The sequence below is a fragment of the Gymnoscopelus microlampas genome (assembly GCF_963454915.1).
Source record: "Gymnoscopelus microlampas genome assembly, chromosome: 16".
Classification (NCBI taxonomy): domain Eukaryota; kingdom Metazoa; phylum Chordata; class Actinopteri; order Myctophiformes; family Myctophidae; genus Gymnoscopelus; species Gymnoscopelus microlampas.
In genome coordinates, this window is record NC_139953.1 from 1,703,599 (window position 1) to 1,730,676 (window position 27,078).

The 27,078-nt window shown below is 40.8% G+C and overlaps 1 protein-coding gene and 1 long non-coding RNA gene across 2 annotated transcripts; one reads left to right on the forward strand and one right to left on the reverse strand.

Annotated features, from left to right (window-relative positions):
* Positions 1-8,530: 8,530 nt before the first annotated feature.
* Positions 8,531-9,690, reverse strand: LOC311062583 (putative nuclease HARBI1; the record flags this gene model as incomplete). The annotated part of the gene is made up of 2 exons (XM_084081722.1): positions 8,531-9,257; positions 9,611-9,690. The coding sequence occupies 2 exons, from the start codon at positions 9,688-9,690 to the stop codon at positions 8,531-8,533; spliced, it is 807 nt and encodes a 268-aa protein (XP_083937848.1).
* A 4,648-nt stretch (positions 9,691-14,338) lies between these two features.
* LOC311063475 lies at positions 14,339-25,624 on the forward strand. The gene is made up of 4 exons (XR_014602595.1): positions 14,339-14,480; positions 17,889-18,032; positions 19,484-19,594; positions 23,564-25,624. It is a non-coding gene; the product is annotated as an uncharacterized lncRNA (long non-coding RNA).
* Positions 25,625-27,078: the final 1,454 nt, after the last annotated feature.

The window sequence follows — 27,078 nt, forward strand, 5'->3', positions numbered from 1 at the left end:
CCCTGTTTGACCTACAGCCATGAAACTTGGATACACATATGCGTCTCCTCATGCTGAACAACTTTCACTCTCACGTGACTTTTGACCTCTGACCTTTAGATCTCCCACCATTTTGAATTATATGAAAAACAGTCATTGGCTCCTAACTTCTGCATTTTTTCACTTACGGAAAATCCGTTGGAAATTTTTGTAGGCAGAGGTCCAAAGTTCAAGTGTGAAAATGTGAAGTTTCGTGCAGATTGCTCAAAAATCCCAGGAGGAGATAGATTTTAACTATTACAGTTTTATGAAAATGATTCATCTGTGCCTAAAACATACATGCAGACTCACATTTCTTTGAAACTTTGCAGAAATGTACAGTGTCATTCCAAATATCACTGAAACCAATCTTACTCCAATTGGCCAAAAGGGGGCGCTATAGCAATTTTTTGAAAAGGCAGACTTTAAACAGGCATAAGTCATGCCTCGTTTGGCCGAAAGTCGTGAAACTTGCTTACACATGTGCCTTGACTCATGAGGAACACACGTATCGATTTGACCATTAAGCTCCGCCCTTAGATTTTCCGCAATTTTGAGCAGTTTGAAAAATACTTGTTTTTGCCAGTTCTGGCTTAACCGTGCATACGCTTTTTACGAAACTCGGCCATATGGTAGATGCTCATGAAAAACTACCAAGAAATAATTCTCACACTCATTCGTCAAAGGGTGGCGCTATAGCACTCAATTGAAAGTGCCAACTTTGAACAGGTACAACTCATGCCCTGTTTGACCTACAACCATGAAACTTCGATACACACATGCGTCTCTTCATGCCCGACAACTTTCGTGGTCTGACTTTTGACCTCTGACCTTTAGATCGCCCACCATTTTGAATTATATGAAAAACAGCCATTGGCTCATAACTTCTGCATTTTTTCACTTATGGAAAATCCGTTGGAATTTTTTGTAGGCAGAGGTCCAAAGTTCAAGTGTTAAACGTTTCGTGCAGATTGCTCAAAAATCCCAGGAGGAGATAGATTTTAACTATTACAGTTTTATGAAAATTATTCATCTGTGCCTAAAACATACATGCAGACTCACATTTCTTTGAAACTTTGCAGAAATGTACAGGGTCATTCCAAATATCACTGAAACCAATCTTACTCCAATTGGCCAAAAGGGGGCGCTATAGCAATTTTTTGAAAAGGCAGACTTTAAACAGGCATAAGTCATGCCTCGTTTGGCCGAAAGTCGTGAAACTTGCTTACACATGTGCCTTGACTCATGAGGAACACATCTATCGCTTTGACCAGTAAGCTCCGCCCTTAGATTGTCCGCAATTTTGAGCAGTTTGAAAAACACTTAAACCCAGGATTTTTCAGCTATTTGCGTGAAACTGTATCATCTGTGTAATCTCCTTTTTCATAGTTCCTTGTCTGTTGGTCCAATGGCGTCTCCCTTAAATGAGTGCCTCACAATCTCAAGGTCGCCAGTTCAAGCCTCACTTGATGCACACTTAATTTAAGTTGAATTGCAAACAACATGACTGTATCAATGAATACATGTGCAAATGGTAAAGATAACCTGAAATGCTTATTTGAGAGTACGATTTCTCAATGTATGACATACTTCATTCTGAAAATAGCCGATCTACAATCTCAAAACTTTTCAGATAGCAACGTGTTTCTGAGCTTGTAGATCGGCTGCTTTCACTGTTTTCGGTAGCGAGGAGACATACAATTTCTCTATTGGTAAATGGTTTGTGAACGAGTGATCTTAGTGTTGGCTTGGTTCATGACAGAAGGCAAGAGTTTATGATCTTCAACAGACAACATCAGCCTGGACAAAGCTATAGCACTATAGGTAGTGTTGCAGCCTATTAGCCTATCATGGGGCGGCCATAGCTGGGTGGTTAGTGAGCACGCCTAGGGAACCAGAGGCCCTGGTTGCCCCAGGTTCGATTCCAGGCCATCCCAGCATATGCGTCGATGAAATGAAATTTGTCCCTGAGCAAGACTCTTAACCCCTAATTGCTCACAGGTTCTCATTGGAAACAAGACCACAAGGACTTTCATGAACGACCTGTTAAAAGGAATTATCCTTATCCTAGTCCGAAGGTTGAGAGTTCGATTCCTGTTAATGGCAATAGGTTGAGATGTCCAATCTATCCATTCTGTTTCCATCTCTCTCTCTCTCATCAATTTATTCCGTTTCCATGTCTCTCTTCAATCTATTCCGTTTCCATGGCTCTCTCTCTCTCTCTCTCTCTCTCTCTCCAGTTTCCATCTCTCTCTCTCTCTCTCTCTCTCTCTCTCTCTCTCTCCAGTTTCCATGTCTGTCTGTCTCTCTCTCACTGGCCCCGTATTATCGCTGCTTGCAGCTATATTTTACATAGTTATACTTCTGCATTGAACATTGTAACTACATTTTTAACAATAACTACAATAACAATAAATCTGTTTTTTAGAGGGTCACCAGGAGGCCAACTTTTCCAAAACACATATTTGGATATTACATCACGCAAATCGATATACAATATCTATATAGTCATGTTATTCAGATGGATCTGTCAGATATTTCACATTCCATTCTAATTGGCTAACATTGGCTTCAAAAGTTTGCATGATTGCTCAAAAAATCATGAACGCAGCTTGCGATTTCTGTTAACTTTCCCACGTATATTCCCACTAGGCCGAGGAAGAAATGCCAACCTTTTCAAATTGGCCTGGTATAGCGTTACCATCAGGTCTAATTTATCAAAACATGCACATTTTTGAAACAAAATGGCACAAATCATGAATGCAGTGTTAGCAGTGCGTGAAAGGCCTGAGAAGAAATGGTAAATGCTTGAAGAAGGACCACCTTTTCTAGTTGTTGTTAATTTCATCCTTATTTGCGTGACAATGAGTCTCTCTACTCAATTATCCACATTTAACATCATAATAACACTTTTCTACATTACTAATCTTCCCCATGTGCCGCTTCCGCAGGGTGTACAGGCCCAGGAGCATCTGCCCCAGCAGAATGTGTCTCCAGTCAGAGGCGGGCAGCAGTCTGCGTCCCTTCAGTCTGACCGGAACACCAGCCCTGAGCTCCAGAGCACCACAGCATCGTCGTCTGCTGGAGCAGACACAGTGGTCCCTCCCCCCAGAGTGAGTACAGCAGGCCAGCACAGGAATGGCATCATCAAAGCCAGGGCCTCTGTTTCATTAAAGCTCTGCGTTGAATAGCAGTGTTAACTATAGGGTTGAGTGAAATGGAAAGCAAGTGTCAGTATTTTTAAGATTCTTTAAAAATCTTTCTAATACAACTGCCAGCAGTCATATGGATTCTGAAATTGATGAATACAAAAATATGCTATTCGATATGTCGAAATTACAGAGTGAAGACGATCCTGCTGGAAAGGAGGATTCAACTGAAGGCGAGCGTCATAGTGCAGAGGAACAAGTCGAGCTTTCGAGTGTACATGAGGTTGAGAGTACACAGGATGAAGAGAGTGAAGTAAGTTATTCTGGACTGTTGGGTTCATTAATAGCTTTGCCAGTGAGTGTTGAGCAGTGTTACAGGGTTTAGTTATATGGAAAGTGAGTGTTATTATTATTTTTAGGATTTTTTATAAAAATTTTAAATACAACTGCCAGCAGTCATATGGATTCTGAAATTGATGAATACTGATATATAATATAATGATATATGCTATTTGATATGTTGAATTTACAGAGTGGAGAGAAGGATTCGACTGAAGGCGAGACTCAGAGTGGAGAGGAACAAGTCGAGCTTTCGGGTGTACAGGAGGTTGAGAGTACACAGGATGAAGAGAGTGAAGTAAGTTGTCCAAATGTTCCTGTTAATTCACTGTTATTGGGTTTCGCAACCAAAGAATTTACATACAATTTCACAAAGTGCTTCTGCATCTCTAGAAATAATTGAACTTGAACCAAAAATGCGCTTTTAACTGTCCATTACAGATGAATATTGAGATAAAACATGTATTTGCTCTTGACTGTAGCGAAATATGCTTAATGTACAGGCCTATACGTTACACATATATCCATAAGAACAAAAAAGTTAGCATTGAAGGGATCTGAGACCCAGCAAAGGACAAATAAGTTGTCAGGCAATATAAATTGTGGTCCTTTGGACAATATGCAAAGGTTAATAGGTTAATGAACTTCAGGAATGTATTGAAAACATTGGCTGTGCACTCTGTCACACACATGCTCACATACATTAATTTGAAAGGTCATGTTGTCATAACAGATACCAAATCATAAGAGTTCATCTTAAGAATGAACCCCGCGCACATGGCAATGGGCCCAATTGATATGAGGATAATTTTCTTTGGAGCAAAATGTGTAACACACGGTCTGAGACAAGCATGTTTGGACAATTACATTTGTGGAGATCATATATTTATTAAATGTTGCATATACAAGTTTATATATACTTACTGATCTTATTTCCCCCCCTAACTATTTGGGTTACAGAGTCCATGGGTATCAGAGGTACATGCTGCCAGTAGTGAGGATTCGGAGAAAGGGGCATTCTTCAAACGGGATGCGCCAAAGAGTGGCTTCTTCTACATCAACAAAACGCGATGGCAGGAATTAAGACAGGAACAAGAAAAAAGACAATTTGTCGGTCTGGAGTGGACAAATGTTATGAAGGATGGCATCGAAACCATCCACCCTTTCTGCAGCTTCGGCTTCAACAGACATGCAGTGAAGACAAAGTTCTCGGTAAGAACGGGAAAGCTGTTCACCTGCTATTGCCGCATGGAACACTGTCCAGTCAAAGTTGTGGTGACAGTAGACGATGACGCAACCTTGAAAACCAACGTTGTATTCTCTGGTGGAAAAGTTTGCCACCATGCGGATGACCTAAAACGAAGGCCTGTGCGTGCCCATGTACATCAGTTGCAGAGGCACTGCATACTAAGCTCCCCAGGGTTCATTATCTGGATAAGTTGCTAGAGATCTCAGAGGAAGTCATGGATGCAGAGACAAAGCTCCAACACCATCAGTTCTAAAGAATATTTCATGTTCTGTAAGGAGACGGGAAAGAGACGATAATAATGAAATTCTAAGTCTGCAGAAAATGTTGGACGTAAAGACCGGAGGTGACAGTGAAGTGCTGCAGAGAGTACTGATGCGCCCAAAAGATGTGATGCTCTGGTCAAAGAAGACTCTGTCAGTCTTCTTTGACAGATGCAAGACTGACGTGGTCTATCTGGATGCAACAGGAAGCATTGTTTGGAAAAAAAAACAAATCTCCGCCGTACTACGTGTACGAGTTGATAGTGAGAAACCAGACAAAAGGTGCATCCCCTCTACCCGTGGCGACGTTCCTCACATGTGACCACACTACTGCGTCAGTCCTGTACTTAGCTGTACATAGCTGTCGCGGGTTCGACTCCCGGTACCGACGATCTTTACCGTATCTCTCTACCGTATCTCTCTCCCGTATCTCTCTCCCCATTTCCTGTCAGTCTACTATCCTGTCCAAATAAAGGCAAAAAAGCCCCTAAATATATCTTTTTAAAAAAGGACGCAGAATGTCCCATTTCCCAAGTTTAATATGTATAAATATCTTTTGAAAATAGCAGATTGCAAGCTTTTAGATCTGCTATTTTCAAAATATTTGTATACATAGTAGACTAGGGAAATGGGACATTCTGCACAATGAGTGCTTTTACTTTTGGTAATTTAAGTATATTTATGTACTTGCATAAGGGATGCACTTTAATATTTACCTTGCAGACATCACCTCACCACCTCAATCTAATTCATAAATCTAAACGTTGTATTTGGAGTGGACTGCCTCAGGACATCTGACAGTAGGCTATGTCACCTACAGTATCAGCAGGTCACACAATGGACCATATGAATCCACACTTCTCATTCTCCCCTGCTGTTCTATGTAATGTCCCTTCAATTTGCTGTGTGTGCAACAGGTCCCTTCATTTTACTTTCAAATAACAGGGAATTTAGTGTTTTCAGGGGCGAGACCATCTGGGCTCCAGTGTCCTTTAATTTCTCAAGGCAAAAGGGCAATGCACTAATTCCCTGTACCATGTGCATGCATGAGAAACAGGTGTATCCAAGTAACAATCATAATTAGTTGCACAGCATTGGCCTTTAAATACCTGTGGGTAGTAGCAGAAATGGAGGAGACAAAATGGCGGAAAGTAAAGCGAAGAGAGGTTCTACACCTGCAGGCAAGCGCTCGGCAGCGTTCAATAAGGACGAGATAAGCATTCTCGTGGAGGAGGTCACCCAATTCCAGGGTATCCTTTTTGGCGGCACTAGAGGGCCAAAGGAGCTGGCCGTCAAAAGGGGCCTTTGGCAGGCCATAGCAGTCTCTATGGCCCCCTCCAGTCCCTGTGGCGTGCGGGAATGGACCACCGTCCGCAAGAAGTGGCAGGACACGGCCAGCCACGTAAAAAAAAGGCAGCCAAAATAAGAAGAGATGCCCTGGCCACTGGTGGTGGGCCACCAGATAACACCCAGCTCACCCCCGATGAGGAGAAAGTCCTCAGTGTCCTCAGTAAGACTGGGAGGGGGTTGAAGATGGGGTGGACATGTTGGGGGAGGACGGGTTGTCAGGGGATGACGAGGAACCATGTGGGAGTGGGGCCACAGCAGCACCACCAACCTCCCTGGACCCCAGCAACACCATGACCTCACCCGACGGGCACCACCACACCCTCATCCCAAATCCTACGAAGAGGCCGTGGAAGGAGGTCAACTGCAGGCACCCACTCTGTTGCCCTGCACCTGCAGTGAGGCCCTGATGGCGACAGAACGGGAGAAGGTGCAGCGGGGAATTGAGGCCCAACTGAAAGCCTCAAATGCCATACAAGAGCAGATCTTGGTGGAAATTAAGCGAGCCAATGCCGAAACACACAGTTTCCAAGCGGAGATGGTGGCCTTGAAGAGGCAGAAACTCCAGCTGGTGGAGAAAAGGCTCATCCTGGCAAAGGCCCAGTTTGTCCAGTCTGGAGCCATCTCGGTCCTCATATCCAGATGCAAGGTAGGTGACATGTCCATACGTTTCTCCACAATTGAATCTATCCTGTTCCATTTCACTAATCGACCTCCCTCCATTGCAGGTGATGCGGATGCAGTACCCCTGTGAGGAGTGGCATTCAGCTGTTTGTTTTTGTTTGTTTGTTTCTTTAAAATAAAATGAACCTTGGTTTCCTTTTCAACTGTGTGTTGTGTAGCGTTACTATATAGTACCTTTATTAGAAGGATTACCCCTTGAGATGTGTCATCTCATTTTAGAGAGGGTCCTTATGACAAAAATATAGAGAATACAATGGACAAAACAATACAACAGATACATCCATGCATACTGTACATAACCAGGACAAAACAAACTTGCTGCTGGCCTCTTCAAGCCCTAAGCATAACAGTTGATATGATGGGTGCTACACTGTACGGTGGCAGTGGGCTTATTAATCTATTTTTCTGTAATACCTTTCCTTTTTATAGGGGGAAATTAGATAACATCCATAGTCCACTCTCTTTAAACCATCATGATTCTGAACAGGTAGAATCCATTGCACACATCACAATTGGAAGTGCATATAAAACGTGTACATTGCTCGCCATGACCGTATTGTTGACATATATAGTGTCTGATGCAGTACAAAATGTATGCCATCCAGTGCAGCAATGTATAAACATCAAGAGTGTTACCGGAATGGTTTAATTATACTTGTGATGTTTTTGCTAGCATCCCGAATACACCTGATGTTGTTTTGGTTGACACCAGTCACAAAGAGGTCCCGATTCTAGAAGTAGGCTGTGTTTTTGATTTGTACATGGACCAAGCTTTCCAAGATGAACATTCAAAGTACCAACCATTACTTAGAACCACAATAAACTTTGGGAACAGCTGTAGATTGTGCTTACTTGGTAGCCCGGGCCATGTATATAAACTGACCACGAGTGGCCTGAAAATCGCTGGCATGACAAAGAGCAAGCCAAACAACTTGCTAAATATTGTTCTGTTTCAGCTGGTATTGTATAGGCAGTGTAGTGACCACATTTTCACACCTTTTGTTAAAAAACAACTTTTCCCATTTGTGTGAGTCACTCCTTGGACAGACTGAAATAATAGACGCTTGTTGCAGGTTGAAGAATAGAATGTCCACTCCAGGTTTGTTTAGGTTTCAAATTAAAGACACGCAAACCAGGTCTAAAGACTGTGTGCTTCTCAGTCTGTCACGCCCCTAGCATGACGCACATGTTCTCACAAGGGATTGAGCTGGGGATTGAGCACACTGTGCATATAAAGAACTGGCTCCTACAGGCAGTTTGTGGAGGAGAAGGTGCTATATGTACCCTTAGGTGCCCATGAACTGTCTAGCCCTGTTACATTTGATTCCCTGTACATTAATATTAATTTGTGGATTCAAATAAAGTTTTAAAGTCAATATCAAAGCATTGTGAAGCATTGCCGTCACCACGATCACCTGGCAGGACTTGAGGGGGGATAGGCGAAGACAACCCGAGGAGCGGTGGATGCAGCGGAACCTAGCTTTTCACCTGCCAAACACCCGTTCGATGTGAGTCCTGGTGGTGGAGTGACTCAAATTGAACGCTGCCTCCGCTGGTGAGGCCGGCTCGTCCACGGGTGTGATGATGTAGGTGCGGAGGGGGTAGCCACTGTCACCAAGGAAGAAGCTCCCGCCGAACTCTCCCCTGGCCGCCCTCTCTCCCACAGCGGAGTTCTCCCACATGAAGGCATCATGGCTGGATCCTGGCCACTTGGCAACGATGTCTGTTATTAGACCATCGGGGTCCACCACCACCTGAATATTCAAGGCCGTGTAGTGCTTCTTAGAGACCCAGGCCGGGTCCTCCAGGGCTGGGTTGAGGAGCGGGATCAGCGTGCAATCCACCACACCAATCACCCGGGGGATCCCAGCCATGTCGTAGAAGCCTTGATGGATCTGGCGTACCTCCTCCCTCGTGGTGGGCATCTTGATGTGGTGCCGGGCATGGCGCAGGAGAATCAGTGTCACGGCTGCCACACACCGTGACACCGACGCCTTGCTGAGGCCGGTTCCCTCTCCAACCCTCTCCTGGAAACTCCCCACTGCGTAAAAACGCAGCGAGGTGAGGAGCTGCACCTCCGGGCTGAGGGCGAAGTTGCGCCGAGTTGGCCTCCTTATATGTGGGGAGACCACTTGGAGGAGGCGCTGGATCTCCGCACGGGGCAGCCTGTACTTTGCTTCTATAGCTCGGTCCGTCAGGACGTTTAGGGGGCTAAAATGTTGTCGGCGAAATGCGTTCACATAGGTCAACCGGCTTCGCACGGCGACGCTGGTTAGCAGCTAGAATATGCTGTATAGCAGCCATGGTATCTCACACATGTATGACTGGGAAATGCCTTGATATAGACTGGCAATCAATCACTTGATTGGTTTCCAGCTGGGTTGGGGAGTGGCAGAATGTATATAAATTCTATCTATCTATCTATCTATCTATCTATCTATCTATCTATCTATCTCTATATATATATATATATATATATTACGGCGTGTAACGGGCGACGCCTCCGCAAAAGAAAAGACATACAAGCTATCAACGCACTGCGACCTGGCGTGTCGATAGCTTACAGATCTGTTCCTTTGGATAGGGCGAGCGGCTGTGCTGGTTCATGCTCTATGAACCCGAAGTTTACAAATTGTACTCTCATGGATGATCCGATAATCTGATAAAAATATGAAGCATGTGCCAAGTTAACTAAATGATGCTGAGCTAAATATGTTTCCTTAATTTCAAAGTTTTATAGTTAAACGTTATGATGAAAGTCCCCAGTTCCTCTCACAAAGTGACAGCTGTGAATGGTTAAAAAATCTTTTGAAAATAGCAGATCTACAAGCTCACAACGCCTAAGCTTGTAGATGTAATTTAATGCATAAATATATTATTCTACAAGCTCACAACGCCTCATAAGCTTGTAGATGTAATTTAATGCATAAATATATTATTCAAACGTTGTATTTACAGGGGACTGCTTCAGGACATCTGAATTGGCTCTGTCACCGACAGCATTTTTATCGGATCATGCTATAATTTATCAACGCCGGGTTCATGCATATGTAGTGGAAGCAGTGAGCTGGGATTGAACCCAAAGTTTCCACTCGCCAGCCCAACGCGTTACCAGTCATGCCAATAAGCCTGAGCCCGATAGTCAGGTCTTTTGCACGCCAGTTGTTGCTAATTTGAGTGTGGGGACTACACATAGAACCAGCGCAGCAGCATGTGTATATATATATCTATATATCTATATATATCTATATATCTATATATCTATATATATATATATATATATATATATATATATATATATATAGATATATAGATATATATATATATGTGTGTGTGTGTGTGGTATTTTTATGATCCATTTCAATATTCGCAAAGGGTGTTTAAACTGCTGTGTAGTAGGACAGCACTACGTAGTTTACGTAGGCTTTACGTAGGCTTCGTCCAGGAGGTCTTTACGTGCATGCTGTCTCCCGAATGTAGTTTTAGCACAGACCTAACGCCGTGCGCTTGAGGCTTGTTTCCGTTGGGGTCCTTGAATTAATTTCATAGACATATAGTAGCAACCAAACAGTTCAAAAATCAACATAAGAATACAGAGGGAAAAAATATATATATCCGATGTTTGACATTCATGAGGGGGCTGATCAGTTGAGCGTGGGGGCTTTAGACCCGAAGCCCCCACCCTATCGGCGCCTATGGGTAATAATAATACTATCTATAGATTATCATTCACAGGGCCTTTTAAAAGTACAACAAAACAATCATGTATATTTTGATGTATGTGGAAGGGTGTTTTTTTTAAAGCCTATTGTTGGTGTTTAAAGTTGTTTAAAATATATTTAACACAATTTTCATGGGTGGCTTTGGCCAAATAATGTATTAGTCTATTTTACTGTAATTACCACATTAAGCCAATAAGTCAGAATTATATCACGTAAGGAATCATAAGGGGATATTTCTGGCAGCCATTTTGGATTTTCTCTTTTACAAAGCATTTAGTGTGTCCGAATATTTGGGCACCCCCTCTGAGATGGTGAGATTCACCCTAAAGAATGTGTGTACCAAATTTGGTGCTTGTATCCACCGCCTCACAAGGCCATTTATTTTAGCTTAATTCCCCCAACTATATGGATGGTTTAGCCAAAAATAGCTGATCTGCAAGCTCACAACGCGTCGTGTTGCAACACGTTGTGATCTTATAAAAAGTCTATTTTTGCCGAAGAGATTTAGAGTAGACAAAGTCCAAGTCAGGTCAAAACTAGAAAACAAAACTAGAAAACAAAACAAACTGTCAATCAGTAACATCTGGTACACTACGCTTAATGAAATAAAGAGCACCTCTCATGAGAGTGATATAACACTATATCTATCTATCTATCTATCTATCTATCTATCTATCTAGATAATGAGAGTGATATAACACTATCTATCTATCTATCTATCTATCTATCTATCTATCTATCTATCTATCTATCTATCTATCTAATGAGAGTAATATAACACTATCTATCTATCTATCTATCTATCTATCTATCTATCTATCTATCTATCTATCTATCTATCGTTTATTCAGTGACAGTTACACACATTCTCCACCAGGTGGCGAAAGGCTTTTTTAAGCAACAGTTTAAGGCAACGGTGGATCCTTTCTTATGCACGCTTGAAACACGTCACGTTACCCCGTAACCGGAAGTCAGGAGCGTGTTATTCTTCACGGTGTTGTTGAACAAAGGAGGCGGAGAGAGAAACGACAAGTCCAACGTGTCAAATAGAGTGTTTACGGCGGTCGATCAATGAACACATGACGTCGGTAGGAGAGGAGATATGGACATCCATCCTAACACTGCAGGTTGGTAAACACATGCTTACATGACGTTCAACACCAGCCTAGCTACACGGAGCTACATGTAGCCAAGCTACATGTAACTATATCTTAGCTACATGTAGTTAAGCTACTTTAGTTACATGTAGTTGAGATACATAGCTACATGTAGCTAAGCTACTTTAGCTACATGTAGCTAAGATAGCTAAGCTACTAAAGCTACATGTGGTTAAGATGCGAACCCTTTTTCTACCCCTTGTTTTTCAGTAGCGGGGGGCGGGGGGCGGGGAGCGGGGGGCGCCCTAGTCCCTACGTCACATCCTAGACGGATAGCTCCGCCCACACTGGGCGAGCGCTGTCAGTGCAGCGGAAGTCGATGCGCAGACGGCTTTGTTGTTGAAGCCCGACTGACGCACGCTCAAGAGAAACAGCAGAAATGAAATCTGGCGAAAACAGTTGCGTGCATTAAACTTTAAAGGAAACATGCAGTCTAAATATATAATAAATATCCATTTGCCTAATTCACCACTACTTTTGCGACTGTGTCTCAACGTGTCTCAAAGTAAAAAATAAAATTTGCGTTTGAAACTTAGTATTTCTCTAAATATTACACTTTCACGACAGCCTAAGTATAAACTGTTATATTAGATGAGTGAAACAGCTGTCTCACCACTACTTTTGCGACTGTGTCTCAACGTGGTTTTACTGGTTAAATTAAAAATAAAATTTGCGTTTGAAACTTAGAATTTCTCTAAATATTACACTTTCACGACAGCCTAAGTATAAACTGTTATATTAGATGAGTGAAACAGCTGTCAATACAGTCAATATAAATAAATCATTATATGATGATAGCCTTATGAGTAACTTTTTTATAATTTCGGGACATTTTGTTATTTTGCACAACACCTTTGTACAACGAAGTATAAAATAGGGTTGATTAAAGTGTTTAATCAATGTATTTGATAGTAAAACATCTATAAACATTCTTTTTTAAAGAATGCGGTTCTATGAATTGGTCCATCATCATCAAGATGATCAAAAAGCCATTGGGCGCCCCCCGCTCCCCGCCCCCCGCCCCCCGCTACTGAAAAACAAGGGGTAGAAAAAGGGTTCGCGGTTAAGATACATAGCTACATGTAGCTAGGCTACTTTAGCTACATGTCGCTAAGCTACTGAAGCTACATGTGGTTAAGATACATAGCTACATGTAGCTAGGCTACTTTAGCTACATGTAGCTAAGCTATAGCTTCACGTAAGCTACTGAACTGCATTTACCAGTAGCTTGTGTTTAGTTTCACTGTGTGATTGCTTTTCCACCCATTTGGCATTGTTTTCACCATCTAGATCAGGGGTCTTCAATGTTTTCAGGCCAAGAACCCCTGAGAGATATTTGATTTTCAGTGAATGCCCAACCACCCCATTTAATAGTTTATTGTATTGAATTCTCTCCGCTAGGTCAAAAGGCATGGTGAGAGAGGTGAGAGAGTATGTTTTGCACCCTGTCCGTCCCTCTGTCTGTGTGTGATCAGCTAATCTCCGCCACCGTTGGCATGCTTGCAGCGAAACTGTGCACGCACATTCCCTGGATGCCAGAACAGAACCCCTGCCCCAAATCTTTCACATGGGCCTTTTATAGCGCCACCAGGAGGCTGCTTTTTGCAAAACACATTTATTGACAGTACTCTTACAGATTTTGTTCAAACATCACGCAAATCTGTACACAGTATCTCTACAGTCTTTAAACGAAACGGGTCTTTCAGATTTCTTATATTCCATTCGGATTGGCTAAGAATGACTTCCAAAGTTTGCAGAAGTGCTCCGTTTTGAACAAAATGCCTCAATTCATGAAGACAGCGTGCGATTTCCGTACAATTTTGCATGCACATTTCCACTAGGCAGAGGAAGAAATGCCACTTGAACATTTTCATATCAGCCTCATGGTGGTGCTATAACAGGCCAATTCATGTTTTTACCTATAACTGCACCGATCTGTGTAAAAAATGGATGCACACTCCATAGAAGCCAAGGAAAAAACATTGCCCTGCATTTTTCACATCTGTCTTTTATAGCGCCACCAGGCCTAAATTAAATTGTAATTTTTATTAATTTGTTTGATTAGTTCCAGACACACACACACACACACACACACACACACACACACACACACGTGGCAGCTATGTGTCAAGACGGCTTGAGCCTTCTAGAAGTCTTGTCGTATAAAAAATGGACACAATGTGCAAACACTGGTGTGACAAAACAAAACCATAAAAAGGAACCTAAATCTCATCTAAAAAGAACAACATTTTCTTGTGCTGATGCTGCCTCTTCTGTCCTCCTTCTGTCTGTGCTTAAAGAGGAGAGGAGCTCCAGTCTGGACCAGGATGGACCACAACCTCCACAACATGAGGAGAGGAGCCCCAGTCTGGACCAGGATGGACCACAACCTCCACAACATGAGGAGAGTAGCCCCAGGCTGGTCCAGGAGGAACCACAAGCTCCACAACATGAGGAGAGGAGCCCCAGTCTGGACCAGGAGGAACCACAACCTCCACATATGAAAGAGGAATATGAGGAGGCTGATGTGTCAACACTCCCTGACACACTATCAGGTAAAATAATGATACATTTATTACTCATTTATTACTAATCTGACAAGACTAAGAGTCTAAAAGCCTGTAGTAGTCTAGTGGGAAGAGGGGGTTTTCATGCACCCCCGGAAATATACTTTAAAGGGACTACACCATGAATTTAAAAAAATAAAAATAATATTTAATATATTTATGTCCCTCAAACATTTTTCAAAAGGTTTGAGCCTAAATCAAGCCTCGGATATACTCATTCCAACTAACTTCTCTCTGGCTTATAAAGCACTTTCACCTGCAATACCACATTGTCCTGTTTGGCACGGGGCGCTATTGAGCAGTTTGTATGCATGTTATCTCCTGGTTCTGTGTGGAAAAAGTGAAAAAATAAAATAAGAAAAATATATATATTTTTAAAGATTTTTTATTATTTATTTTTTTTTGGTTGGAACTGAAAAACGGGAGGAATTGTTCCCTGACGTGACGTAGGCAGGGGGACCAAATCAGTTTGGCCCGTTTTTAGACCAATTTACAGAAAACCCCAGATTTGCTGTGAAAGCCTGAGTGTTCAAACTGTTTTTTTTTTTTGAGGATAGAAGAGAGGTAGGGGAGACCAAAAACACACAAAAAAGAAGAAAAAGTTAAAATTCATGTTGTAGTCCCTTAAATTAGTAAAAAGTTGTCAAAATGTCCCATCGACCATTGTTATCCAAATGAGTGCTGCCATTATTGAAAAATCAATTTTCACTATATCTCAGCCAATTTTGCACTTAAAGGAGACATCCGTTCATTTTTAGTGTTATCTTTGATGTGTGGCAAATCACTCACCAACGTAGAAATGCCCATTGAGTTACTCCACAGGAGGCCCAAATTCGCCTATATTTTAACAAATGCAAAGTCTGTTTTTGGGGCGGTGTAACCGCCCCCTATAAGTGAGTTTTGGACACTGACCAATCCTGCACTGTGATTGGCCAATAGTCTACAACGCAGTCTACACCCCTAACCCTTCCACAGTCAATGCAAATCTATACTTTTGCAAAGTCAGCCAATCACATTACAGCTAGTGTCATCACCACTAGCTGTAATGTGATTGGCTGACTTTGCAAATTCAGGACTGTGATTGGCTAGCGAAACACATGACACATGTGCAGCCCTATGAACAGCAGTATGGACTTAAAAAAATGTTATTTATCCTTTTCTTTAAGTGAATCGACCACACACCGCCCCCCTATAAGTGAGTTTTGGACACCGACCAAAAAATGTGTGTACCCCCTAACCCTTCCATTGTTAATGCAAATCGCTACTTTTTTCATATCAGCCAATCACATTACAGCTAGTGTCATCACCACTAACTGTAATGTGATTGGCTGACTTTGCAAATTCAGGACTGTGATTGGCTAGCGAAACACATGACACATGTGCAGCCCTATGAATAGCAGTATGGACTTTAAAAAAAGTAATTTATCCTTTTTTTAAAGTGAGTCATGTTGTGATGACCACACACCGCCCACTTCACACTGGGTGTGATTTTTTTTTTCTCCTAGCACTCATTGTGCAGTTCCATGATACCCTTACAGGCGCTGAAAGTCCCGACAAGCTAACCGCTAATAACAGAACGAGCTAACGCTGGCTGCTTATCTCTCTGCCTGGCAACACCAGGTTGCCAGTTTCGGAGAGAAACAAGCAACAAGCGTTAGCTCGTTCTGTTATTAGCGGTTAGCTTGTCGGGACTTTCAGCACCTGTAAGGGTATCATGGGACTCCACAATGAGTGCTAGGAGAAAAAAAACAGACTTTGCATTTGTTAAAATAGGCGAATTTGGGCTATACACGCGCCTCCTATTATGCCAACGGTGGGGGTCGACAGGGGGATCTGTGGAGTAACTCAATGGGCATTTCTACGTTGGTGAGTGATTTGCCACACATCAAAGATAACATTAAAAATGAACGGATGTCTCCTTTAACTGAACAAATAAGGTCTCTAGACCTATGTTTTGAGGGTCAAGGATCACAATGAAACTATTCTTAAAATGATCACGTACCTGTGGCATGCTGGTATGCAAATCAGTGCTGCCATTACATTAAAATCACATTTGTACCAATTATTATCGTGCCAACCTTTTTTAGCCATCTGTAAAAAATAAATGCTTACCAATATATTTCTTCACCAATGTGTTCACAAAGGTATCAACTAACACCTGTCAATTAGTTCCAATCCAACTTCTCCAAGAGGAGCCAATAAAAGTTGGGGTACCCAGAGGGCCTATATATTTTCGATATATTTTATTTTCGACATATGTTCATTCTTGGGGTTCCTAGAAAGTCAAATGAAAATGGCTATAGTGCAGCATCAAAGGTATAGTAGGCAACATTAAGCCAACATATTTATATATATATATATTTTGCATTTTTCCCCCTCTATCAGCCACTATATAATGATGCTGGGGTGTTTTCCTGCATTGAAACACAGTCTGCTTTCTGAAATCCGTATTTTCCCTTCTGTTTATGTTTATGTTATGTTTGTCGGGACGTAAATTAACGCACGCATGTGCGCGTCCGTGTGAACACTTTACTTTCGGTTTTAAAACGCTCTCAAACTTATTTTTTGAGGCACAGAATTTACTTTTAAGATAGCGTTTGGATAGAATTTAGTTTAACTTAATATATGTGGTCAATCATGAAAGAGCCTATTTAAAAATAAAAATTCAGAGAACCGGCAGGGGCGGGCAGTAACACGCATTGTATCAGAATAAAGCAACCTATTTTCAGCATGGCCCGTTTAGAAGTCCCCTTAACTCTATGGAAGTCCCCCCTGCGTCACCCCCTGGTGGTCGGGGAAACGAACTGCTGGAGGGGCGGTGTTTGACAAGTTTTTTTCTTTGTTTATCTCTGAACTTGCCTACAATCCCTTTAACTTTAAAAGGTGATCTAATAGTTTAATCCATGTTTGTGATGTCCAGAAATTCATCTACCGTAAATCCTCTAATAGTGACCTGGCCTTTTATTTGTTTCAACTGTAGCGGGTACCAGGTTTTTATTGAAAAGGAGGCATATACAGTATAAGAGAGAGGCCTATATTAAAAAATGTAGATCTATTTTTTTTTTTTTTAATTTTTTTAAAAAGGACAAAAAAGAGGCTTGTATTAGAAGACCAACTTTAAAGTGCTTGTTTCAACAACGCCCCCGGCCATTAATAGACGACCGTTTTTTAATTGAATAGAGGTCACTATTAGAGGAATTACGGTATTCATTGTATTGTATATAATTCTAAAAAGCAGCAGTTGGCTTCTAATTATTTCACATGCCATGGTTGCTAGTTAGACTCCCTAATTTCCCAATCAAAGAGGAAATCTACACACCAATGGTAGCTGGTGAGTTTTCTGTGTACAGCTACTGAATGATAACTAAAAGTTCTTTCTACTGGTTATTTCCACAGAGCACCACAGGGAGAGGTCTACAGTATCTAGAGAGATGGCCTCCAAAAGATATTCAGCATTGTCAGAGGAACAGCGAGTGATGGACGAGGGACGTGGACTGTTTGATGCGAGGATGCAACCTGTAGTAAAGTTGTACAAGATAGGTATGTAGGGTTTTATTTACCACTGTTTTAAACCTGTTGTAAATTTGTACAGGAATCAGGATAGGTATGTTTAAGCCTGATTGCCAGTGATATCAATCACAATATTTCTGTTACTTATGTTGAGTAACTTGAGCTGAGTGGATAAATTACTGCTGTTATAACCCAATGGGTATGTACGGACGCAACAAAGGCATGGTGTTTCAATCCAAAACTTATGTTTTATTACAGTGGAATGATTTAAACGTACAATTACTGCAAAACAATGAATAAGTAGGTGCTACACGTGCAGGTAATGAAACGGGGCCGAGCAGGAACCAAACCAGGGAAACAAAACCCAAATAAAACAGTTCCCTAACCACTTTAGAACCCCCAACTCTGTATACCTAATTAACAACCAAAAATGGCAATATACCTAACTAACAACCAAAAATGGCAATAAAAGAAACCTAACTATTTGCCCAGTCTACTCTTACCTATAATCAAACAAAAATACAGAGAAGGAACCTGCCCTCTACCTGGTGTGCTAACAAAGTGGAAAAATACTAGTATGGAAAAATACCTACAATACTACATTGGATCAGAACACGATAAGCAATTTAAGGATAAATAGCAACCTTCACAAAATGGAACTCAGTCAACAGACAAATTAAACGGATATTTCACTTTGAAAAACATTTTGGGGAATTTTATCGTCTACTCTTTTGTGAACCCCCAGACAGTTTTTAAGTTGCTTGATTCAGTATTTAGATATTTGATATTCATTTTTCAGACACGCCCCTCCCTATACAAACCCATTATAACTTCAAACTCCATTTTGAACATGTTAGATTCTTCAAAAACACCCGTTCTTGGTTCTGGTGACTCATCTTGCCTTCCTAATACGTGAGGGAAGGCAAAGTTTTTTCGATTACTTTTTTTCATTAATTTTATTTAATTGTTTTAATTTTCCAAAGAAAATATGAAAAATAAAAGAAAAAAGTAATCTCCTCACGTATTAGAAGGCTAATATCAGTCACCAGAACCAAGGACGGGTGTTTCCGATGAATCTAATATGGTTAACATGGTTTATTTTCCTTGTTTATGTTAATTATTGTAAAATAAACATTCTGGTTCATTATATAAATACATTTGACTGATTCAAGTTATAATGTGATACATATTTAGTTATTGGATAATAACATAATAAGTATTGTGATATCAAATGTAGTTCATATTGTACAGCATACTGGTTAAAAGTAATCTGGCGTCACTGTCCAGTCTTTAAGCTGTTTTCAGCTTCTCTTTCAACATTAAAGTCCTTATTCATGTCACATCAAAGTCCTTATTGTTAAATTCCTCATTCATGTCACATCAAAGTCATTTTTAATGTCACATCATAGTCCTTATTAAGTCCTTATGCATGTCACATCAGGTATTTAATAATTAATTCCTTTTTTATTCCTTCATTCCAGACCAGTGTGTGGAGTCCAGTCTGCAGGTGAAGATGAGTTCTCCAGCCACGACTGTTTCTATTAAAGAGGAACCCGAAGACCACCTTAAACAAGAACCTGAAGACCACCTTAGTAAGTTTCAAGCTCTCTTTCTTTTATTCTGCTCTGAACCCGAAACCAAGCACCACTGTAACTGTTGGGCAACATTCAATTTAGAGTATATTTGAAGCTGTAATTCTCAAATCCACTTGAATTATATGTGGCCTAAGCTGTAAAGAAATACATATTATCTGACAATATCTGGAAACTATTTAAAACCTTTATCTGCCGTACAAGTCCTCATGCACATCTGTGATTAGTATCACTATTACCAAGATGTTTTACTGTACCAATAATTAATAATGAAATATTACAATATAACGATATCCCATTCACTTCTATGTAGGATATTGAGTCATTCTATGAGTAATTGCAAACGCACATATCATCACTAGACCCCTTTAAGATTATGTGTGCCAAAATCTGTCCCATGTTAACATACTTCAAAAACCTCTTTTGTTTGGGAGCTTTGATGCAGCCAGCTCGTCACCATTTAAACAGCTCTGGTCATGTAACAATTTACACAAAACATGTGACACTGCACATATTTAATTGTCACCCTTTAGGAATTCATACACCATTCAGTAATCTTTTTGCAGTATAACTGAAAAAAAAAAAAACTCCTTCCCCCCGGCTTCTGATTTTAAACGGCAGTGGCTTTTTCATCTGATCACCTTTTTAAAGATGAGACGTCATCAGGGCAGGAATTTCACGGCGGCCATGGTTCTCGTTGCCCCTCTGTTTGGCCGTGTGGCCCTCGAAAAAATAGATGCTCCACGGCCACAGTGGCCTTGATGCCCTTCTTGCACTGCCCATGCTTTTAAAAAAAATATATTTTATTTTTCATTTTAATTTTTTTACAAAGTAAACATACAACCCCCCCAGATTCCTCCCCCCGCACTGCCCATGCTGATGTCACTGTTTTCTCCTAAGCACTTCTGTCCTGTCAATGTTATTTTGACACCAGTGTTCTGTGGTTGAGATTCTAAATGTGTTTATTTGAAAATATTTACAGGTTACTATGTACATATAAAAGGAACAGATAATATACAGTAGATACATGAAAAACTATGCAGAAAGGTACTATTACAAATAAATTAAGCAGGTTACTCGTCATCTAGTTTCAGAACCACACTGGTGCACAAGTTGGTCAGATCACAGCATGCTCGGCTCAGACAACTTTGTCAAGGATTGTAATGTCCTCGCCCACTCCTGGTTTATGCATCAGAGTGATGGGTACCCTACCATTTAATACTTGTTGCGTATAGTGCCTATAACCCTCTCTACATGCATCCTGAGGTGTGCTAACACACACACAACATAAAAACATAACGTTAAACTCACCAGAATGAAAATGATGGGAACACACTCTTGCATGTTCAGGAACATTTTTAAACGTGTAGTCGGCTCAACCTACAGCAGACAACCAAGCCATGCATCGTCTCTTTGTTACGTCGGAGACTTGGCTGGCTTCCATTTGGGAATGCGGTGAAAAGTTAGTCCGTTATCCATTTCATCCCCTTTATTCTCACCTTGTCGATGGTGAGAAGCCGCGGAACAGTTTTTCATACCGACCGGGGGCGGGGAAAGCCGCGGCGGCCGAGTGATGTCAGCCTGTTATCCCCTATTGAAACGTCAATTTGTAAATAGTAGGTTTGATTTTGAGGCTGATATGAGTCGTGCGCAGCTTAAAATGCAGCGGTAGCTGATGCTTTTGATATGAGAGGGAGAGAGAGAGACTAGTTTTCACTGATAGTTACAGTATACTGTACTTATAGCCTACTATATACATTTTTATCATCCTTAACCTTTAAGTTAAATCCATTATTTAGTGGACTTAAAATCGTTGTTTTGTTTCATGGCCTTCCTGCCCAGTATTTGGCCTTTGTACCCCAAACAAAATTGACAACACCAAAGGTGTTGTCAAGTGGCCTTGACCCTAGAATGACAAAATTCCAGGCCTCGACGCCATTCAACATTAAAATGAGACTACGTCAGCCTTCCATGACTTTTTCTAAATATTCGATTCAAATCATCTTTTATTTTAATTATTATCTGAAACATTTTCTAAATATGAAATTAGCTACACTTATACCGACTCTGACGTTATTTTTCAGCTGTTTTGACTGGACTCGCCCCTCTCTCTCGAGCTTGTAGATATGCTATTTACACAAATCATGATGACATATAGTAGTCCATGAGCCAGACAAGATTTCATTATCGAAAGAGTGGGCAAAACCAAACCTATATTAAATTGTTCATAGGGTCAATACGAGTAAATAATATATGATAACCTCTCCACAGGAGTAGCTTTTTCATGGTTATCACACATTTTGTTATTTTCCCCATACGTACATGACAGGTGAAAAAATGACAACATTTAAAAAAGAGTTATCATAATGAAACTTCCTGAGTTGATTACTTACAGGAAGACAATGATTTATCGTATTACAAGTTTTCTGAAATTGTATATTTAAATATGCAAATTAGGCATTTAGTCCATGAGCCTGAGCCCCAAAATTGAGCCAGATATTGAATATTCCATCGTTAAAAACCTTTGACTCCAACATCTTAACAAAATGAAATAAGTATGTTGACTCTGGCTTTGTCCAATGTTCCAATGTTGATTCAGGAAAGGTATGCAAATGTGGGCATATTTTCCTAATGCCTAATTTGCATATTCAAATATACGATTTCAGAAAACTTGTAATACGATAAATCATTGTCTACATGTAAGTAATGTAACTCAGGAAGTTTCATTATAACTCTTTTTTTAAATGTTGTCATTTTTTTCACCTGTCATGTACGTATGGGGAAAATAACAAAATGTGTGATAACCATGAAAAACCTACTCCTGTGGAAAGGTTATCATATATTTATTTACTCGTATTGACCCTATGAACAATTTAATATAGGTTTGGTTTTGCCCACTCTTTCGATAATCATTGCTCAATTTTGGGGCTCTGGCTCATGGACTATAGGAGACAGGGCACACACTCAGACAGACACAAAGCATGCAGTAAAATGTTCATAGATCTGACTGCTTATTTCTCTCGCAAAAGTTGGCAACCCAAGCCACTTTCCCTTTCACTGCAAAGCTGGGAAAACAGATCTGATCTACAAGCATAGAGCGCATCACGCAGCGACTGTTTTATGCTTTTAGATCAGATATTTTGTGCAGGATTGAGCACATGTGTGAAACATACCGATGTGTTCACTTTTTTGTCAGCGATGTCGACAGTGATGATAGAAGGAGGCGCTTTACGCTTAGGCAACTAATGTGAATATTATTATTATGAATAATAATATTGGTTTGTCAAGAGATATCCATGTGTTTTGGACAATGGAGACAGTCACGTAATTAGACAGTCTTCAGTGGTTCATATAGGCTATCCATGTTTCACTCAAGAGCTTAATGTGACGCTACAGATCGTGCTGTTTTATATGCTTTTTTCATAAAGATTTTACATACAGGATCTGCAGTTACCATTACAAGTTATTTTGTAACCTATTTACCTATTTTATAACGTTTCTGCCTGCTTGTAGTCTAACAACATAATAATGTGAGCTCACTGAGCAGAGTGGAATTGAAATGATAATGGATAATTTAAAGACAAAGGTACCCCACACTGTGCCCCGCAGCGCCAGGGACAAGGTGTCAGCTCCTCTGGAGCACAGAAGGGAGACAGTGGCCAATGGAATAGCAGGAAAAAACTGTCTTTTGGACCCGAACTTAGGCAGCATAGGGGATGGTCAAACTGCAGTCATGCAAGTGTTTCCTCAACGTTTCGATCAGTCAGATCATCAGTAAATTCCTGATCAAGATCTGACTGATCGAAACTTGGACAGCGCAACAAAAACTGTTTTTAACCAGTGTGAAGACTATATTTTCCTTTGTTGAATTGTTGTTTGTGTGTACACTAGCTTTTCATACAACGGAGGAAAACTGCATGAAAGCATGTTAAAAAAATAATCGTCTCTCATTGTATCTTTTTTTCCAAGAATTCCTGCTCCTCCCTGTGTGTAAAGAGGTTTCCCCTGAACAGCAGGAGAGGAGCTCCAGTCTGGTCCAGGAAGAACCGCAACCTCCACAGATGAAAGAGGAACAGGAAGAGGAACCGGAGGAGCTACTTCAAAGATCAGTGGAGGCTGATGGGTCAACACAGACACTACTAGCAGTGAAAAGTGGTGATGATAGTGAAAACAGAGAGACAGAGCCTGTAGCCAGAACCTCAGTTCAACACATGAAAACACAAGTTGATGTAGAGTACTGGGTACCATCACAACCAACTAGTTTCCTCTCTTCACACTGTTCTGAATCAGACACTGAAGACAGTGATGACTGGGAGAAGACTAGGGGAGATCAGTCAGCCTTAAACGCACTGAAGTCACACAAGACACAACATGCGTCTTTGAGCAATAAGCTGTCCCAGGACCTGAAATCAATCAAAGAAACTCACTCCATGCAGAGTCACACACAGGAGAAACGTTTTAGATGTACAGTCTGTGACAAACTGTTTTATGTGAAGAGAAATCTAAAGAAGCACATGATGACTCATACGGGGGAAAGGCCATTTACTTGTGAAATTTGTAGCAAAGGCTTTAGTTCCTTATGGAATCTAAAATCACACATAAAGACCCACGATGCAGGGGACAAGTCCTTTACTTGTGAAGTTTGTAGCAAAGGCTTTAGTTCCTTAAGGAATCTAAAATCACACATAACTCATGCAGAAGAAAAGCCCTTCCCTTGTAAAGTTTGTAGCAAAGGCTTTGGTACAAATGGTCATCTAAAAGTACACATGATGATTCATACAGGAGAAAAGCCCCTCACTTGTACAGTTTGTGGCTACAGCTGTATTACAAAATTTTCACTAAAAAACCACATGATGACGCATACCGGAGAAAAGCCATTTACTTGTACAGTTTGTAGAAAAGGATTTATTGAGAAAGGTAGTCTAAAATTACACATGACGACTCATACAGAGGAAAAGCCATTTACTTGTACATTTTGTAGTAAAGGCTTTGCTAACCACGTTTATCTAAAGAAACACATGATGACTCATACAGGAGATAAGCCCCTTACTTGTACAGTGTGTGGCTACGGCTGTATTCAAAAAGGTGTTCTAAGAAAACACATGAGGACTCATACAGGGGAAAAGCCCTTTAGTTGTAAAGATTGTAAAAAAGATTTTACTGACATAAGTAGCCGAAACCGACACATGAGGACTCATACAGGGGACAAGCCCTTTACTTGTATAGTTTGTGGCCACAGCTGTAATCAAAAGGGTAGTCTAAAAACACACATGCTGACTCATACAGGGGAAAAGCCATTTACTTGTACAGTTTGTAGTAAACGCTTTCGTAACAAAGGTACTCTAACACAACACATGAGGACTCATACAGGGGAAAAGCCCTTTAGTTGTACAGTTTGTAGAAAAGAATTTAGTGACGTAGGTTGTCGAAACCAACACATGAGGACTCATACAGGGGACAAGCCCTTTACTTGTATAGTTTGTGGCCACAGCTGTAATCGAAAAGGTAGTCTAAAAAAACACATGCTGACTCATACAGGGGAAAAGCCATTTACTTGTACAGTTTGTAGAAAAGGCTTTCGTGAGAAAGGTCATCTTAGACGACACATGAAGACTCATACAGGGGAAAAGCCCTTTAGTTGTAAAGTTTGTAGAAAAGAATTTAGTGACGTAGGTGGTCGAAACCAACACATGAGGACTCATACAGGGGACAAGCCCTTTACTTGTATAGTTTGTGGCCACAGCTGTAATCGAAAAGGTAGTCTAAAAAAACACATGCTGACTCATACAGGGGAAAAGCCATTTACTTGTACAGTTTGTAGAAAAGGCTTTCGTCAGAAAGGTCATCTTAGACGACACATGAAGAGTCATACAGGGGGAGGGGAACCTTAAGTTCATGCTACGCTTTGGTCCAAATAGATTCATACGCACAGGAGCTGTTAGATGAACAGAAACAAATGCTTTTTTCAAAGGAGCATCTGAGTTGATAAATGACATCAGACACATGTATGATCTAGGGTTGGGCCTATGACTTCATATTAATATCACTATTATGTATAACCTTTTCCTCGATTACGATCAATGAACAATCATTGTAAAAGGTAAACTAAATGATGAAAGTATCAGATCTACAAGCTCACAATGTGCTGAAATATTTTATGTACACCACCCTTTTACAACAAAGTATAATACAGAGTTAAGGGGTTAACGGTGCACTTCACCTCTTCATATAATTGGTCCTCAGTGCTAATGCTCATTATCACATTCACTGCCATCTCTGTCATTTCTCCAGCGTTTTTCACACAGAACCAGGAGAACCAGAACCAGAACCACAGAACGCAATCCAAAGATTTACTGCTCCATTCACTTCCTGGTTAAAGTATTTGGGAAATATTCTTTATCTTGACTCCTGTGTTTTACTATGTATTTTTAGCGAAACATGCTATTTTCAACTATCGAACGGGAGGTCGCGATGACTTTATTTTTTTTGTTCATGAAGCACAGTGAAACCCTACGTGATTATCAGGGGGATCGATCAAGCTGGAGATAAATATTCTCTTGTTCTTGAAAGATTAGTCAGAATGCTTAAACATGCTGGCAGAAGCTACAGCCTGTTTTAGAAAACCCCTGGCAGTGAATGTATTACATGTCACCATTTCTGTCTACTCGGCCTGTGTCTCAGAGAAGGGCTGTGGATAGTTCAGAAACCTGCCTACCAATGACATGATTGGAAGGCAGGTTTGCTCATTTCAAACAAGATGTCAACCTTTTTTATTATGTAATTTTGTTATGAATGCAAGAACAATGGCGTCTATCATAGCTTTCCAGGAATAGAAAGCCAGCAGTTTCTATTGGCTTGGAGTCCCCATTGAGGATGTCATTGGTGGGCAGGTTTCTGAACTATCCACAGCCCACCAATGAGACCGTCAGTAGACAGAATTTGTGCCATGTTATAATGAACATGAGTAAGGACCAATTATATTAAGATAAGGTTGAAAATGGTTGAAGTGCTCTTTTTGGCAGACCAATTTAAACTGCTTTTACCTGATATGTTTTGTAATACTGCTGTCCCAAAGATAAATAAATAATAGAAATGGTAACAGGTAAAAGGTCATACGGAATCACATCTATCAGATGTGGACAACTGACTTTGTTAGCATCGCCAAAACGCAAGGCGACAGGTGGCTGCAGGGCTGTGTTAATGTCAAAATGCGACCTAGGCAATGGACAGTTTTCGCCCAATATTATATATAACTTCCCAATGTGAAGTGTGGCCAGTCAGCCACAGGGTGGCGAATTCACAGTGCAAGGAACAACTGGGACTGAGACCAAGTGGGCTGCAGACATAGACCTACTGTACACAATGAACGGACTTACTACCTTATTTGAAAAAAATTCGCTGTATGTTTTCTCATGCCAATAAAGCTCAATTGAATTGAATTCGTTGTGCATGCTACAGTATGACAGTTAGGCTACAGTGCAGTA